The sequence below is a fragment of the Rattus norvegicus genome, chromosome 2 (assembly GCF_021556685.1).
Source record: "Rattus norvegicus strain SHRSP/BbbUtx chromosome 2, alternate assembly SHRSP_T2T, whole genome shotgun sequence".
Classification (NCBI taxonomy): domain Eukaryota; kingdom Metazoa; phylum Chordata; class Mammalia; order Rodentia; family Muridae; genus Rattus; species Rattus norvegicus.
In genome coordinates this window covers 73,401,958-73,421,661 of record NC_141535.1, presented here as the reverse complement: position 1 = coordinate 73,421,661, position 19,704 = coordinate 73,401,958, and the positions used below count along the sequence as shown (strand labels likewise).

General features: G+C 38.3%; 1 protein-coding gene across 2 annotated transcripts in view; it reads right to left on the bottom strand.

Annotated features, from left to right (window-relative positions):
- Positions 1–19,704, bottom strand: part of Cdh12 (cadherin 12) — a 1,210,919-nt gene that overhangs the window by 98,140 nt on the left and 1,093,075 nt on the right. For both annotated transcript variants that reach the window (XM_087621288.1, NM_001427475.1), the window contains 1 exon segment: positions 16,128–16,315. In XM_087621288.1, coding sequence (XP_087477414.1) covers positions 16,128–16,315 — 188 coding nt within the window.

Genomic DNA, 19,704 nt, shown 5'->3' with positions numbered 1-19,704 from the left:
ATGGATGAAGCTAAGAAGTGCATGCTTCCAGGAATCGGATATAGATCGCTCCTGAGAGACACAGCCAGAACATGTCAAATACAGAGGAGAATGCCAGCAGCAAACCATTGAAATGAGACTGGGACCCTCGTTGGAGGAATTAGAGAAAGGACTGAAAGAGCTGAAGGGGCTTGAGACGCCATAAGAACAACAGTGCCAACTAACAAGAGCTTCCAGGAACTAAGCCACTACCCAAAGACTATACATGGACTCACCCTGGGCTCCAACTGCATAGGTAGCAATGAATAGCCTTATAGGGGCACCAATGGCAGGGGAAGTCCTTGGTCCTGCCAAGACTGGATCAAAAGTGTAGGGGACTGTTGTGGGGGGGGAGGTAATGGAGGGTGAATGGGGAAGGGAACACCCATATAGAAGGGGAGGGGGAGTTAGGGGGCTGATGGCCAGGAATCCGGGAAGGGAATATCGTTTGAAATGTAAATAAGAAATAACCAATTTAATAAAAATGGAAGAAAAGAAAAAGAAAAAGAAAACTCAAGCTGGAATCATACAGTAGTAGGAGGGATGTGGCTCTGTCTGCACAGAACATCAATTTGTTAAGATCTAGGGTTTGATTCCCCACCACTACTAAAGAAATGAGGGACTAAACTAGCAAATAAAAAAGGGGAGGCAGGCTCTCTCTTAAACCTGAACTTTACCAATTCAAATAGACTTGGCTGACAATGGAGCCCAAGGGATCATCCTGAAACCTCCTCCACGGCACTGACATTGTAATCTCATTTACATGGCGAGTACAGATTTGAACACAGGGCCTCATGGTTAAATGCCAAGTTCTCTATGTAATGAGTCATATCCCCAAGTCCAACCACGGACATTTCTATAGAGAGCATAGATGGAAGCTTTTAGTACAACTTTTTTGTATTTTAAATTAAAAGTATAAACCTAAGATAACAGATATGAGGATGTTTATAAGTTTAATATACATATATACTTACACATACACCTATACATATACGTGTGTGTGTGTGTGTGTGTGTGTGTGTGTGTGTGAGACGTGCTTTAGAGGAATGCATGTCTAATTTTACCACATATATATAGTATCTGCAGAGGCTTGAATAATGCATTGATCCTGTAGTATTGGAGGTCCTGACAGTTGTGAACTGTCATGTAGATGCTGGGTCCTTTGAAAAAGCAGAAAACACTCTTAACCACTGAGCCATTTCTGCACTTCCAATTAAAATGTTTGTCTTCAAACAAAGGCAAAAGCGAAAAAAATCAAAACAGAAAACAATATTCACAGACACAAAAATTATTCACTTTTTTCTTTTTAAAGGTACTCATTAGAGAAATGGCAGGTGTTTGTACAAAACTTTTCACATTCTTGAGTTTTTCCCGAAATCAACACATGGTGGTGCTATATTACCAACTTACATTACATGAAATCGAAGCCATTCTGCTTAACAGAAAATAAATTTGGAAAGTTACTGATTAGTGAACAAATGCATAATATAAAGGTCCCCTAAAACCCATTAATATCTGCTTACTACTCCCATAAGCAGTAAATAATGAATTTGATCTTCTATGCTGAAAATCATTCTGCTTTGCATTTAACAATCTAGTTACGTAAATTTAAATGAAATAATAAGCCAGGGAACATGATGATTAAAAGATTTTTTCCTATCTTGTACAGTCACTTATTGTATACTAACAAATACTTTTAAAATTCTCTAACACGGATGCATTTATTGCTTGTGAGTTGGTAAAAGGTATATTATTAAAATAGTAGAGAAAAATTGGTGAAAGGATATTGAATCAGACTGTTGTGGTCTACAGATTAATTCGACTATTATAATTCTATGAACAAAAGAAAATCAAGAAAAAAATATTTCTATGAGAAAATTTGTATTTAAGCCTTGAAAAGATTTAACTTAGTTGTTTCTATTTGTATTGATATGAAATGATTTTACATCTTATTTTCTTTATCCATTAATTAACAGCATAATTCATGCAGTTTTTAAACACACACACAAATATATATATATATATGTAATATATATATAATATATGTAATACACACACACACATACATACATGTATATCTGAGGCTCACTAGCTTTCTAGGATCATGTATCTTGTGACACCTAGTGTTCCAGTGGACATAGGCACTCGTACTATTAGAGCAGCCTCCCTCACCATCCACCAGGTTCAGCCAAGGTGCTGCAGCACACAAATATAATCTTGTTAACGTTGTTGTTGAAAGTTTCATGAGAGTTTTTCACCTGTATATTTTTAATGATTGTTCTTTGAAGAAAAATACAAATTTTTTAATCAAGAAATATACCTGTGAAATATACACTATATATATACAAAATATGTGCAGTATATGAAGTATACTACTATATATATATATATATATATATATATATATGTAGTGACCCACAGCCCACGTCTCCTATGACAATAAATTTTATGACATTTTTATAAGAAGGTTTTGATATTCTTAGCCCAGTACAATATGATATGAGGCAAGTCAGTGTCATTCTTACTTTGTTTTATTTTTTCAAAATGTCCCGTACCTTGGAGAGATTTGTAAACTTTCATGATGTTACGCTGAATTTAAAGTGACAGAGAAATGACATTCCATCTGAGGCTTCATAACATGGTCAAAGTCGAATTTAACAATAAAATAAATAAAAATGCCTGTTTTCATTCTTCTCAGTTCACATAAATCTGAACATCATGTTCATACACTTACCTCCCTGCTCCTCAGAGGAAAAGAAGGAAATGAAAGTAGTAAGTAGGAAGCAAGGACATGATAAAAGATAAAACAGTAATGAAACTGTGCACTTCACAGAATGAAACATTCCACAGCTTAAAGACAGATTTTTAAAAAAGGAAAAAGTAAATATTGAAAACCCTTATGCTTCACTGCTTAACCTGAATCTCAAAATCTTCCAGTCCAATTTTTAAAGTAATTGTTTAAAAAGCACTGCATATTCATTTTTCATACAGACTTTTACCTATATAAATTAAATGTATGTGCGACATGGCTTTTCTATGAATTTTACTTTTCACTGAAACGATTACATTGCATTTCCATTCAGAGGTTGCAAAAAAGAAATGTCCTAGCCAATTAGGACGTGATGCAATTCAAAAACTGCTGTTGCTTCTATAGACACTTGTTTTGCTGTGTATTTTCATCTAACCACTCCTAACCATGACTTCATGACTTCAATATATATATACATATCAAGCAGAGAAGCAGACTAGAGACAAGCATGGAGAAAGCAGTAAGCATTTTTTTATACAGCCATTGGACCAAGGGGAAATTGACAGGTGCTCTGAAGTAGTCAACTATCCTCCTGTCACTATGAGTAGCTGCTAGGATACCAACACCCTAGGGCATTTCAGTGCAGATAGGTGATGCAAACACTACTCTGCTCCCGCCCTAATCTGAGGCTCTCTAGCTTCCTAGGATCCTGTCTCTTGTGCCACCTGGTATTCCAGTGGATATAGGCACTCATACTATTAGAGCAGGATCAAAGCCTCCCTCACCATCCACTAGGCTCAAAGTAGGCGCTGCAGTACCCCCAAAAAATCTTGTTAATATTATTGTTGAAAGTTTCATGAGAGTTTTTCACCTGTATATTTTTAATGATTGTTCCTTTATGAAACCATACAAACAAATCAAGAAATATACTTATGAGTATGTAGAGTTTGTATGTGTAGAAAATCCTTCTCCACACCGTGCAACATAAGCCAGGAGAGACTGCATATAATTAAGCTTTCTTACAAAATCTTGCATCCTAGTTCTTAGTTACACACATATTTATATGCAATTTACCATATAACTAGAGTACTAAGTTTAAACTGTACTTGATCTTTAAAACCCATCAAGGTTATGATCAGTTGACACAGTCTCCATCACTGTTATAATCCGTCCTGTCCCAAGCTCACAGCAGCTCTGTGCATTGTCTGTGGCATCTTCACTGGGAAATGTCTGCCTTTCACAATTACTACCAAAGTGTCCCAGGGAACCCATATCTGGGCCAATGAAGGTGATTTAGTCTAAACTCACAGTAGACCCTCCAGCATAATCAAAGTCACAGACATACCTTGCTTGTGTGCTTTCCCCCATCTTGGATCTCTTCTCCCACTATGTTATCCTTACTACATTGAAGCTACTCCTGCCTCCTTGTCAGTGTTCTCCATCCTCAGAGATTTTGGAAATATGACTGCTCAGGATTTCTGGAAACATGTATCATCCAGATACCATAGTTTCAATCTCACTTCCTTCAGCTGGAAGCCTTTCCTGCTCAATTCTCTGAAAGACCCTGCCCTCCCTATACTTATTGATGTTTACAGTGGTGCACTTCCTTCCACCTTTCCTTTATCACTACCAACATATCCCACTTCCTAAAATAACTAGAGTCCGTGTAAGTACAAGGAAAGCGTCTGCCTATTTCAACTTTATCTTCTAAGTCTTAATTAAGCTTCATATTCAGTAACTACCCAGGAAATGTCTCCTGAATGGCATAGCAAAATTTATGACAATGAATTATATGTAGATTGTGATTTTAATACCTATATAATGAATAATGATCTATTATGGGAAGAAACAAGAAGCATAAGACAAAACAAAACAAAAATTCTAGAACAGAAACAACCAACAGTCATTCCCAGATGGATAATAACAAGGACCAGCATGGAATGATAACCTAGAAGGTGCAATAGTGGTATATACAATGTTTAGGTAACCAACAGACCTCTGACTGGACTTAGGACCCACTAAACAATAGGGAAATTATTCTTGGCACTGGAAAGTCAGCCAACTACTAGCTAAGTCATAGTTCTTGGAAAAGCTTTGAGAAGTGCCACTTTGCTAAACCCTAACTACATTCCCATTTTTTCTTTATCCTCATAGATAAATGTAGTTCTCATCTCTCACCAGTGAAAATCCTTCCAGGTAGGCACTGTAGAGAGAACCATAAATAATCAAAATGCAATGTTGTAGAGCCCAGTCTTAATGCATGCATCTACAATGCAATGTGTATGTCTGAGGCTCAAGTAAAACTTTTGGGAAAGAGAGGCAGTAGAATGGGGGAAGACATTTTTGCTTCAATATTGTGTACTCTAGAAATGTCACAGCCACAGTCATAAAGTCTGATAAGCATGGCTGGCTAAACATCCATGAACAAAGTAAAGAATACATATGCTAAGGTTTGTTTGGAAAGGAAAGTTGGGGAAAGCCTAGTAGCCTTCAACCCAATGCCAAGATTATAGGAATCTAAGTAAATAAAAATGTCCCTCATAGACTCATGTATCTGAATGAATAGTCCAAGGGAGTGTTGCCATTTGATAGGATTGGGAGGTGTTGGCTTGTTGGGGTAGGTGTTGCCTTGTTGAAGTAAATGTTGGCTTGTTGGAATAAGTGTGCCTCTGGGGATGTGCTTTGAGGTTTTAAAAGTCCAAGCCCAACCAGTGGCCTCCTCTCTTCCTGCTGCCTGTGGATCAGGACATAGAACTCTAAGCTACATCTCCAACACTGTCTTACTCAGGGTTTGTATTCCTGCACAAAATATCATGACCAAGAAGCCAGTTGGGGAGAAAAGAGTTTATTCAGTTTACACTTTCACACTGCTCTTCATAACTAAAAAAAGTCAAAAAAAAAAAAAAAGAAAGTCAGGACTGGCACTCAAGCAGGTCAGGAAGCAGCCATTGATGCAGAGGCCATGGAGGGTTGTTTCTCTTACTGGCTTGCCTCCCCCTGGCTTGCTCATAGAACTGAAGACTACCAGTCCCGGGATGGCACCAACCACAATGTGACCCACCCAACCTCGATCACTAATTGAGATAATGCCTTACATTTGGATCTCATGGAGACTTTTCCTCAAGGGAAACTCCTTTTTATGTGGTAACTCCAGCTTGTGTCAATTTGACACACAAAACCAGCAGTACAAACACCATATCTGCCTTCATGCTGCCAGGCTTCTAGTCATGGTGACAATGGACTGAACCTCTGAAACTGTAAGTAATGTCCAAATAAATGCGTTGTTTTGTAAGAGGTAACTTTGGTCAGAGTGACTCTTCATAGCAATAGAACATTGACTAAGAAAATTATAAATAAAGAACAGGTTGTACTTATGTATTTAGGAACTAGATATAAGTACATACACACCAGTATATTCTCATGTACATTTGTATATGTGTATCTGCATTTATGTAACAATAATAATAAATCAAAAAGAGGTTATGAATTTTAAAAGAATAAGTCGGGCTATGTAGGAAGGATGAAGATTAAACAAGATAAACAAAATTATGTAATTATAATACAATCCCCAATATAAAATTAATAATAAAATATTTTGCATATATGTGTGCATATGTACAACATGTATATGCATACACACATGTGTGTATGTCTGTGTGTGTGTGTGGGGGGTGTGTATGATCTATTAGAGTATTTTCTGGTGCATGTATGTCATAAATATATTTATGGAAGTGCCAGCAACAGATCTAGTCTTTTTCTTTCAGGCATCTTGACTTTTATTTTTATGAGAGTGTGAGACTGGTTATTTCAATGAATCTAAAGCTTGTCAATTTGGTTATGCTCATTTACTAGTAATGTGCTGGAACCCCAGCCCTACTGATAGAATTTCAGCATTTTTGCAAGGGTTTGGTATCTAAACTCAGGACCCCATGCTTTTGAAATAAGTACTGTTCTGACAGGGCTATTCATCCAGCTTGAATTTGCTAGGATTTTGAGCAACATATCTAAAAGTTACTTTCAGTGGCCTGAGCCAAATCAAACCTCTTCAGGGAAACTGGTGATCTCCTGATCCTGACAGGCAGCCATGTTGATGTTGACCTCAGCATAGACAATTAGCTATAGCACTATAGTTCAGAACTTCTGAGCTAAAATATTCTACCCATCTCAATTTCCCCAAGTAAATAGGCAACAGGCCTGGATCACGTGCTTGGTCGAAGCACTTTTTATGTCTGCATTTCTGAGTTAAATGAGCTTTTCAATGAAGCACAGTTTACGTGGATTTGTACCACTAAAACATGATTAATAACCTACATGCAAGTTAAATTTTAAAGATTATTTTCATTTCAATACTTTTCCTGGTTCAAATCAAATTTTTGAGTAGTATGGGAATGTTTAATAGATAAAAGGAACTGAATATAAAATCATACCTTTGTTTAAAATAGTGACAACTAATAAACACTTATGACTTGCAATTTAGTTAGAGTTTAACAGAATGTATATTTCATACTAAACAAAATAAGGTATTATAAGATATTCATTTTATGATCTGGTATTGAGTGGGATAAAAGGACTGAAGCCCTGAGGGACAGCAGAAAGAATGGAAACAGGCAACCTCGGAAGGTAGGAGGTTGCAGGGACCCTCCAGAATGTACCAGATACATGGGAGGTGAGAGACTCTCAGGACTCAAAGAGAAGGACCATAGATATAATGCCCTATAGTGCGGAGAAGGAACATTTAGATCCCACCTCCTACAAAAAAAAAAAAACAAAAAACAAAAAAAAAAAAAAACAGGACATCAAGTGAGGTATGGGGTTGCTATCCTACAGTCAAAACACCAACCCATAATTGTTCCTGTAGGAAAGAAATGCAGGGGTGGAAATGGAGAAGAGCCTGAGTTAAAGAAGGTCCAGTGACAAGCCCAAAGTGGTATCCAGCTCAAGGGGAGGCCATGAGGCCTGGCACCATTACTGAGACTATGGAGTGCTCACATAAAGGGGCCTATCATGACTGTCCTCTGAAAGACACAACAGGCAGCTGAAAGAGTGAGATGCAGATATGTGCACCCAACCAATGGACAGAAGCTTCTGACCCCTGTGGCTGAATTAGGGAAAAGTTGGAAGAAGCTGATGAGGAAGGTAATTCTGTGGAAGGACCAGCAGTTTCAATTAGCCTGGACCCCTGAGAACTCTCTGACTCTGGATCACCAACCTGGCAGCATACACCAGGTGAGATGAGGCCCCTAACACATAATATAGCAGAAGACAGTCAGGTCTGGGTTCAGGCAGAGAAGATGCACCTAACCCTCAAGAGACTGAAAGTCCCAAGAAGTTTAGAGGTCTGGTAGGGTGGGTGGGGTAGGGATATCCTCGTGGAGACATAGGAGAGGGGGTATGGAATGTGGAACTGTCAGAGGGTGGACTGGGAGGGGAATAAAATTCAGAATGTAAAAAAAAGGAAAAAGGAAACAAATAAATAATAATAATTAAAAACGATAATCATTTTGTTTCACTTAGTTTATGTTGTACAGAAAATAAAATAAGGTATTCTCCTTTGGAGGAGGTATATTTATTTGCACTATATGTATATTTGTGTGTGTGTGTTTGTGTGTTGAATACATGACAGCATGAATATAGTCATGTATTAATCACTCATGAACCTAAAGAATTCCCATTATTTAGATACCCGGTTAGGATTATTTAGATAATCCTCAGTCAGGGACAGAGAACAATATATAAACACATGTATGCTAACCCTCAGCTCAGTTTTTTTTTTCAGCTTTATCCATCCATGCTATACATGGTATCCATCCATAATATCCACCTATCCCTATCACTCAACTCTGGAGATACAGGGCATACTACCATGCTAGATTTTCCATGGGTGTTGGAAATCTGAATTCAAGTGTCTGTAATTGAATGTCAAGCACTGTAACTGATGAGCCCCAAGGTTCATTTTTATTACTGTTTTGAATTCAGAGCTCATATTATTGGCCTGATTATACAATCTATACACCTCAAATGTATTCAATAAAGTATTGTGACCTTTACACAGTACTTCTCATTCCTTTTAGGAATGGGAAGCATGTATGTTATAGTAAATATCATTTCCTCTTATGTCAACTACCACCAATTTGTCCTCCTATAATAATTTTGTTTCCATTGCTACAGTAAAGTACTGTGAAAGAAATAAATTCTAAAAAAGAAAGGATTCACTTGACTTATACATTCAGGCTTATTCATATTATAAAGTCCAACTCAAATGAATTTTAAGGAAATAGGCCTATCAATCCTCAGTCAGGGACAGAGAACAATATATAAACAAATGTATGCTAACCCTCAGCTCAGGTTTTTTTTCAGCTTTATCCATCCATGGTATACATGGTATCCATCCATAATATCTGTCTAAGAAATGGCACCTCCCAGAGTTGGCCAGCTTTCCTAATTTGACTCAATAAATAAATTATGAAAATTCACCATAAATTTATCTAGAAACTAACCTAATCTAGACAAAATTTTTTGAGAATGCCAAGTGATTATAGACTTTGTCAAGGTGATAAAATTTTCAACATGACAACTTGCTTTTCAAGTTAATTAAGATCATGCTTTAAGCCATAATCTTTTTATTCTTATTACATCATAATTAAAACACTGCAAAAACTTTAAAAGTTCCAGGGTCATAAAAATTACCACACTTCAAAATCCTGATAGAGTAGAAGCACCTTAAAACATATATATACATATATATATATATATATATATATATATATAAAAGAAATCTAAATGGGATCATCAAATACTGAAGTAGAGAAAGCCCCAACTAGAACTCTGTTTTATCCACATGAAACTTCTAGTGCTGAGAATGACTTACATTAAATTTATGTGCTGCTGAAATGGACCCTATTGGAAACAGCTGAGCAACTCAGTCCATGGCAAAAGCTATTGGTTGTTTCATACAAACTGATGATAGGGTTAAAAACAGCACCTATATATCTCTTATATATGGAGAAGTGAAGCTGGTGCCTAATTAAAGCCTTCATCTTTTACTGCATAGTACTCCTAGTCCTCAAAGGCACTCTACATACTGCTAAACAATAAAGGTAAGTGCGAACTCTGCCACAAACACTTCAATTTGTAATGCCAACCTACATACCTGAAATACTATTGCAATAAAATAGAAATGCTATGGGATATCCAACACTATCTGTTTTAGATTAAATCACACTCCATGAGATGGAAACTATACTTGACAGTGCTCCCTTTTCCAAGAACATGAGACTAGATAGCCTATGGTTCTAGAGGAATATAACAATGAAATGACTCCAAGCACCATTGTACTGTGTCCTCGGATCAGTATCTCCTCAGTTATCATCAGAGAAGCTTTCCTCTGAAGTAGGTAGTGACTAATACTGATACCCACAATGAGAGAATGCACAGAGTGAGGCATCTTTAATACTTGGTACTAAATGGGATATACCTATTAAATCCCAGGAATGGTGTGAAAGAGAAGGAAATAGAATATAAGAGCTAGAGGGGATGGATGAGACCAGGGGAACAAGATCTTACAGAAATAATGTGTCCAACACAATTATGAACTCACAGACATATGACAGCACACACATGGCCTATAAAGATTCAAACCAGACAGGGCCCAGTGCTGAAACAGGGTAGTAGATATGAGTTCCTATCTGCACTGAAGAATCTATTTCCTTTTTTTACTGGATTATTATATATTTACATATCAAATGTTAACCCTTTCCCAGTTTCCCCTCCAGAACCCCTTCTTCCATCCCCCTTCCCCCTGCTTCTATGAGGGTGCTCCCCCTCCAACCCACCTACTCCAACCTCAACACCCTAGCATTCCCCTACACTGCGGAGGGTTTCCAGCCTTGGTAAGACCAAGGGCTCCTCCTCCCATTGGTACCCAACAAGGCCATCCTCTGCTACATATGCAGCTGGAGTCATGGGTCGGTCTGTGTGTACTCTTTGGGTAGTAGTTTAGTCTCTGCGAGCTCTGGTTGCTTGGTATTGTTCTTATGGGGCTTCAAACCCCTTCAGGTTCTTCAATCCTTTTTATAAATCCTGTAATTGGAACCTCATTCTCAGTTCAATAGTTTGCTGTTAGCATTCGCCTCTGTATTTCTCATGATCTGGCTGAGCCTCTCAGGAGACACCATAAGGCTTCTGTCTACATGCACTTCTTGGCTTTATCAATATTTTCTAGGTTTGGTAGGCTGGATCCCCAGGTGGGGCAGGCTCCTAATGGCCATTTCTTCAGTCTTTGCTCCAAACTTTGACTGTATATCTCCTCCTACGAATATTTACCCCTTTTGTAAAGCACAGAGGCATCCATACTTTGCTCATCCTTCTTCTTGAGCTTCCTGTGGTCTGTGACTTGCAACTTGGGCTAATATCCACTTATCAGTGAATATATATCATGTGTGTTCTTTTGTGATTGGCTTACCTCACTCGGGATGATATTTTCTAGTTCCATACATTTGTCTAAGAATTTCATGAAGTTATTGTTTTTAATAGCTAACTATTACACCATTGTGTAAATGTACCACATTTTCTGTATCCATTCCTCGATTGAAGGACATCTGGGTTCTTTCCAGCTTCAGGCCATTGTAAATAGGGCTGCTATAAACATAGTAGAGCATGTGTCCTTGTTATATGTTGTAGCATCTTGGGTATATGCCCAGGAGTGATAGAGTTGGGTCCTCAGGTAATACAATGTCCAATTTTCTGAGGAACCTCCAGACTGATTTCCAGAGTGGTCGTACCAGCTTGCAATCTCACCAAAAACTGAGAAGTGTTCCTGCTTGTTCACATCCTTACCAGGATCTGCTGTCACCTGTGTTTTTGATCTTAGTCCTTCTGACTGGTGTGAAGTGGAATCTCAGGATAGTTTTGATTTTCATTTCCCCAGTGACTAAGGATGTTGAACATTTCTTTAGGTTCATCTCAGCCATTTGGTATTCCTCAGCTGAGAATTCTGTTTAGTTCTGTACCCAATTTTTAATAGGGTTATTTGGCTCTCTAGTGTCTAACTTTTTGAGTTCTTTGTATGTATTGCCTATTTGCCCTCTATCAGATGTAGGATTGATAAAGATATTTTGCCAATATGTAGGTTGCCGTTTTGTCCTGATAAGGGTATCCCTTGCTTGACAAAAGCTTTGCAATTTTATGAGGTTCCATTTGTTGATTCTTGATATTAAAGCATGAGTCATTGGTGCTTTGTTCAGGAAATTTTCTTGATTGCCCATGTGCTAGAGGTTCTTCTTCACTTTTTCTATTAGTTTGAGTGTATCTGGCTTAATGTGGAGGTCCTTGATCCACTTGGACTCAAGATTTTTACAGGGTGATAAGAATGGATGGATTTGATTTCTTCTACATGCTGACCTCCAGGTGAACCAGCACCATTTGTTGAAAATGCTATCTTTTTTACACTGGATGGCCTTAACTCCTTTGTCAAAGAACAAGTGACCATAGGTGTATGGGCTCATATCTGAGTCTTCAATTCTTTGTTATTGGTCTATGTGCCTGTCTCTGCACCAATACCATACAGTTTTATTATTACTGCTCTGTAATACAGCTTGAGGTGAGGGATGGTGATTCCCCCAGAAGGTTTTTTTTTTGGTGTTGTTGAGAATAGTTTTCACTATCCTTCATTTTTTTGTTATTTCAAATGTATTTGCAAATTGCTTTTTCTAACTCTATGAATAATTGAGTTGCAATTTTGATGTGGACGACATTTGAATCTGTAGATTGCTTTTGGCAAAACGGCCATTTTACTATATTAGTCATGCCAATCCAGGAGCATGGGAGATCTTTCCATGTTCTGAGATCTACAGTTTCTTTGTTCAGAGATTTGAAGTTGTTGTCATACAGATCTGTGGACTTGCTTGGTTAGAGTCACACCGAGGTATTTTATATTATTTTGACTATTGTATCATTTCCCTCTTTTCTTTCTCAGCCTGTTTATCCTTTGAGTAGAGGAAGGCTACTGGTTTGTTTGAGTTAATTATGTACCTAACTGCTCTGCTGCAGTTGTTTATCAGGCTTAGTTCTCTGGTGGAACTTTTGGAGTGACACAAGTATACTATTATATCATCTGTAAATAGTGATATTTTGACTTCTTCCTTTCCAATCTATATCCCTTTGATCTCCTTTGGTTGTCTTGTTGCTCAGGCTAGGACTTTGAGTACAATATTAAATATGTAGGAACAGAGTGGATAGCCTTGTTTAGTCCCTTATTTTAGTGGGATTGCTTCAAGTTTCTCTTCATTTAGTTTGATGTTGGCCACTGATTTGCTATATATTGCTTTTACTCTGTTTGGGTATGGGCCTCGATTTCCTGATCTTTCCAAGACTGTTATCATGAAGGAGTGTTAAATATTGTCAAATGTTTTTTTCAATATCTAATGAGATGATCATGTGTTTTTTATTTTGTGTTTGTTTATGTAGCAGATTACGTTGATGGGTTTTCATATATTGATCCATCCATTGCATGCCTGGGCTGAAGCCTACTTTATCATGTTGGATGATCTTTTTGATGTGTTCTTGGATTTGGTTTTTGAAAATTTCATTGAGTATTTTTTCATTGGTATTCATAAGGGAATTTGGTCTTGAGTTCTCTTTCTATTTTGAGTCTTTGTTAGGTTTAGGTATAAGCATAATTTTGGCTTCAAAGAACAAATTGGGTAGTGTTTCTTTTGTTTCTATTTTTGTGAAATATTTTGAAAAGTATTCGTATTAGGTCTTCTGTGAAGGGCTGATAGAATTCTGCACTATACCCATCTGTACTGTTTTTTTTTAGGAGACTTTTAATAACTGCTTCTATCTCTGTAGATGTTATGGGATAGTTTAGATATTTTATCTGATCCTCATTTAACTTTGGTACATGGTATCTGTCTAGAAAATTGTTCATTTCATTCAGATTTTCCAGTTTTGTTGAGTATAGGCTTTTGTAGTAGGATCTGATAACTTTTTGATTTTCCTCAGTTTCTGTTGTTATATCTCCCTTTCATTTATGATTTTGTTAATTTAGATACTGTCTCTCTGCCCTCTGGTTAGTCTGGCTAAGGATTTATCTATCTTCTTGATTTTCTCAATAAACCAGTTCCTGGTTTTGTTGATTCTTTGTGTAGTTCTTTTTGTTTCTATTTGGTTGATTTCATTCCTGAGTTTGATTATTTCCTGTTGACTACTTCTTTAGGTGTATTTGCTTCTTTTTGTTCTAGAGCTTTCCGATATGCTGTCAAGTTGCTAGTGTATGTTCTCTCTACTTTCTTTTTGGAGGCAGGTTTTTTTTTTCCTCTCTCTTACCACTGCTTTCATTGTGTCCCATAAGTTCAGGTATGTTGTGCCTTTATTTTCATTAAATTCTAAAACGTCTTTAATTCATCACAGCTGAGTTCAGTGACTTCTTAGTGACCCTGATAGCCAGATTTATGTCAATTTGACACAAATTGTGAACTTCAACTGTGAATATTATGTCCTAGCATTCAGGTGTAGGGCATCTTCTTAATTAATGTAGAAGGGCTAAGGTCATTGGGGGTGCTCCCATCCCTGGATTCCAAGGTCTTAGGTTCTACAACAAAACAGACGAAGCAAGGCATGATAATCAAGACAGTAAGCAGCAATACCTCATGGCTTTTGCATCAGCTTCTGTCTTGACTTTCCTCTCAAGTTTGAGTTTCTGTTTTGACTGCCTTTTATGATGAGTGATGTTGAAATAGAAACAAAATAAATCCTCTCCATCCTAATTCTGTTTTTAATCATGGTATTTCATCACCTCAATAGAAATTCAAAAATACTACTTTTCTATAGGGATTCCAATTTAGCCGCAGTGCCTCGACTCATCTGCTCCCTGTAACTCCCTCAACTTGCTTCTTTGTGTTCCAAACAAATACCATGTGGAATCTGTTATCAAGTTCTCTTGTCGGTTCAAGATGTAGCCCACTTCCTGCACTAGCTTCTGATTATTTACATGAATGAAGCACATGACTATTCCCACTGCAGAAAACCCAGATTTCTCTTTAACGGTGCTAATCTCCTTAACACCTTCAAATACTCTGTTGGCTTCAGTCTTCTTCCCCTAACTTTCAGCTCCTCTTTACACCCTTCCATCCTCAAAACCCTTAAGATTTTAATCTGTGCATTCATCTTCATTCATATTCTTAGAACAGAGCAGAGTAAAGCCAGATTCCTGGTCAAACTATCACATATTATTTCTTGCCCAATATCCTTTCTGAAAGCTCATAAGTGATGTTGTAGCTCTGTGGAAGTCCCTAGGCAATTCTTTTCAAGGCTTGCCTGGAAGAGCAATTTAAACCTTGCTTATACCATTCAATGGATGCTCTAGGCCGAATTTCCAAAGTTTTCAACATTATTTCACTGAATAATTGCAACATATTAAATTGTCTATATTATGGGTTATCATCACCAAAATTCTACCGTGTACTAATTTCTTTTTTTAATTATGTTTCCATAACATAGTTGTGTTTTCATAGGTTTCCATGGTCATGGTGAAATTCTATGACAGAAAGCATTTTAATGAAGGAGTTCACATGGCTCACAATCCCATCTTACATCCCTCTGTGCAAACAATTTTTTCGCAAGGACGCTTGAAGCAACTGATTAGAAAATATCCACAGGCAAGAACTCTACCACCTCCCCATCACCTCTTCTCTACTTATTTATCTTTCTGTCAAACACCTACTTTTTAATTTTTCCTCTTTGTAGATTCCTTTATTACTCTTTATAACTTCTACTGAATCTTACCTTTGGCTTCATCTTCATTCAAATTCATTAAACATAGCAGAATGAAGACACATTCCCAGTCAGAATATGACACACATCTCTCCTTGCCCTATTCCAAATTGTTCCTTGTCTCTAGTAAAAACTTATAAATCAGGTCTTAACTGTCCACACTCTTTAGCATTATTCTCTGTGAAGGTTTGACTAGAACATTATTGACACTCTGCTTGTAGCATTTAATGACTTTTCTATCTTACATATTATCTCTCCAAGGTGATATTCTATCTAAATGACAACTCTTACCTATAATGTGAATTACATATTTATATTTTCTGAGTAAACACATATTTGATCATTTCAACCATGTTAGTATAATCAATTGTCTCTACTTCATTTAAAAATTAATCCTAACATTATGAAGAAATTGGCAACTAAGAAGACTTAATCTTATATTGAAGATGTATAGCTATAAACATAGAAATATATTGTGTGAGTTCATAATTAAAATATTGCTATTTGAAGAAAAAATCTAGTACTTACTCTGCTTTTTGTGTTTTTTTTTTTTTATAATTTGCCAACTGTCCAAAAATTAGTCTTGTACCTTTTTCAATTTGATGATTCCTTCTTGTGTATCCTCATCTGTGACAATGTCAAACAAATTTCCCCCATCTCCTGGGACAATGTTGTATTCAATTTCTGCATTTTTTCCAAAATCAGGATCTACTGCTCTTATTCTTCCAATAGCTGAGCCAACAGGGGAGGACTCGGGAACTTTTAGATGGAAGATGCCTGATAAGAGATACAGAATTTGCAAAGGTAGATGAATCAGTGAAGTATGTAATAAGACTACCCTGCTTTAAAATATAGATATAAATAGTAAATCAAACTTTGTAATATAAAATGACAGGCAATTTATTGACAGTTTAAAGACTATGATGATACGGAATTGCTTTACTGTCTACTTCAGAATATCCTGTAGAATTTTAACTGAGCAAAAGGAGTAATACAGCATGATAAATCACAACTACTTTAAGAAAAATTTATATGCCAATTCTATTTAAGTGGATTAAATATTAAATACAATCTTAGAAGCATTCCTAATCAATATCAGTAAGAGTAATGAATACCAATAAAATAATATAGGATGCAAAACTTAAAGAAACATGAATATATAACCACATAGATAATAGATTACTGGAGTATTCATTAAAATATTTATATTTAGATACTTTTAATGGGTTAAAGTTTCCTTTCAAGAATAAAAGTTAAGCAGCAGCTCTCTGCTCTCAGACCCGGTGAGAGAGAGACCCAACCACCTGCTCAGGTGGGCACTCCTGAGGCTGCAGAGCGGAAGAGACCACCAACACTGCTCACCCCTGCCCACATCCCTGGCCCAAGAGGAAACTGTATAAGGCCTCTGGGCTCCCGTGGGGGAGGGCCCAGGAGCGGCAGGACCCCTGCCTGAGACACCACCGGAACCTGAAAGAAACAGACCGGATAAACAGTTCTCTGCACCCAAATCCCGTGGGAGGGAGAGCTAAACCTTCAGAGAGGCAGACAAGCCTGGGAAACCAGAAGAGACTGCTCCCTGCACACACATCTCGGACGCCAGAGGAAAAAGCCAAAGACCATCTGGAACCCTGGTGCACTGAAGCTCCCGGAAGGGGCGGCACAGGTCTTCCTGGTTGCTGCCTCTGCAGAGAGCCCCTGGGCAGCACCCCACGAGCGAACCTGAGCCTCGGGACCACAGGTAAGACCAAATTTTCTGCTGCAAGAAAGCTGCCTGGTGAGCTTGGGACACACGGAAGCAGAATTTCTCTAGGACCGGGCACGTTCTGTGTTTACCAGAAGTCCCACACCCGCGGATCCCGGCCCGCAGCAGATCTCTGCTCCCAGACCAGGTGAGAGAGAGACCCAACCGCCTGGTCAGGTGGGCACTCCTGAGGCTGCAGAGCGGAAGAGACCAACAACACTGCTCACCCCTGCCCACATCCCTGGCCCAAGAGGAAACTGTATAAGGCCTCTGGGCTCCCGTGGGGGAGGGCACAGGAGCGGCAGAACACCTGCCTGAGACACCACCGGAACCTGAAAGAAACAGACCGGATAAACAGTTCTCTGCACCCAAATCCCGTGGGAGGGAGAGCTAAACCTTCAGAGAGGCAGACAAGCCTGGGAAACCAGAAGAGACTGCTCCCTGCACACACATCTCGGACGCCAGAGGAAAAAGCCAAAGACCATCTGGAACCCTGGTGCACTGAAGCTCCCAGAAGGGGCGGCACAGGTCTTCCTGGTTGCTGCCGCTGCAGAGAGCCCCTGGGCAGCACCCCACGAGCGAACCTGAGCCTCAGGACCACAGGTAAGACCAAATTTTCTGCTGCAAGAAAGCTGCCTGGTGAACTCAAGACACAGGCCCACAGGAACAGCTGAAGACCTGTAGAGAGGAAAAACTACACGCCCGAAAGCAGAACACTCTGTCCCCATAACTGACTGAAAGAGAGGAAAACAGATCTACAGCACTCCTGACACACAGGCTTATAGGACAGTCTAGCCACTGTCAGAAATAGCAGAACAAAGTAACACTAGAGAGAATCTGATGGCGAGAGGCAAGCGCAGGAACCCAAGCAACAGAAACCAAGACTACATGCCATATTCGGAGCACAATTCTCCCACCAAAACAAACATGGAATATCCAAACACACCAGAAAAGCAAGATCTAGTTTCAAAATCATATTTGATCATGATGCTGGAGGACTTCAAGAAAGACATGAACACACTTAGGGAAACACAGGAAAACATTAATAAACAAGTAGAAGCCTACGGAGAGGAATCGCAAAAATCCCTGAAAGAATTCCAGGAAAACACAATCAAACAGTTGAAGGAATTAAAAATGGAAATAGAAGCAATCAAGAAAGAACACATGGAAACAACCCTGGATATAGAAAACCAAAAGAAGAGACAAGGAGCTGTAGATACAAGCTTCACCAACAGAATACAAGAGATGGAAGAGAGAATCTCAGGAGCAGAAGATTCCATAGAAATCATTGACTCAACTGTCAAAGATAATGTAAAGCAGAAAAAGCTACTGGTCCAAAACATACAGGAAATCCAGGACTCAATGAGAAGATCAAACCTAAGGATAATAGGTATAGAAGAGAGTGAAGACTCCCAGCTCAAAGGACCAGTAAATATCTTCAACAAAATCATAGAAGAAAACTTCCCTAACCTAAAAAAAGAGATACCCATAGACATACAAGAAGCCTACAGAACTCCAAATAGATTGGACCAGAAAAGAAACACCTCCCGTCACATAATTGTCAAAACACCAAACGCACAAAATAAAGAAAGAATATTAAAAGCAGTAAGGGAAAAAGGTCAAGTAACATGTAAAGGGAGACCTATCAGAATCACACCAGACTTCTCGCCAGAAACTATGAAGGCCAGAAGATCCTGGACTGATGTCATACAGACCCTAAGAGAACACAAATGCCAGCCCAGGTTACTGTATCCAGCAAAACTCTCAATTAACATTGATGGAGAAACCAAGATATTCCATGACAAAACCAAATTTACACAATATCTTTCTACAAATCCAGCACTACAAAGGATAACAAATGGTAAAGCCCAACATAAGGAGGCAAGCTATACCCTAGAAGAAGCAAGAAACTAATCGTCTTGGCAACAAAACAAAGAGAATGAAAGCACACAAACATAACCTCACATCCAAATATGAATATAAAGGGAAACAATAATCACTATCCCTTAATATCTCTCAATATCAATGGCCTCAACTCCCCAATAAAAAGACATAGATTAACAAACTGGATACGCAACGAGGACCCTGCATTCTGCTGCCTACAGGAAACACACCTCAGAGACAAAGACAGACACTACCTCAGAGTGAAAGGCTGGAAAACAACTTTCCAAGCAAATGGTCAGAAGAAGCAAGCTGGAGTAGCCATTCTAATATCAAATAAAATCAATTTCCAACTAAAAGTCATCAAAAAAGATAAGGAAGGACACTTCATATTCATCAAAGGAAAAATCCACCAAGATGAACTCTCAATCCTAAATATCTATGCCCCAAATACAAGGGCAACTCCATACGTAAAAGAAACCTTACTAAAGCTCAAAACACACATTGCACCTCACACAATAATAGTGGGAGATTTCAACACCCC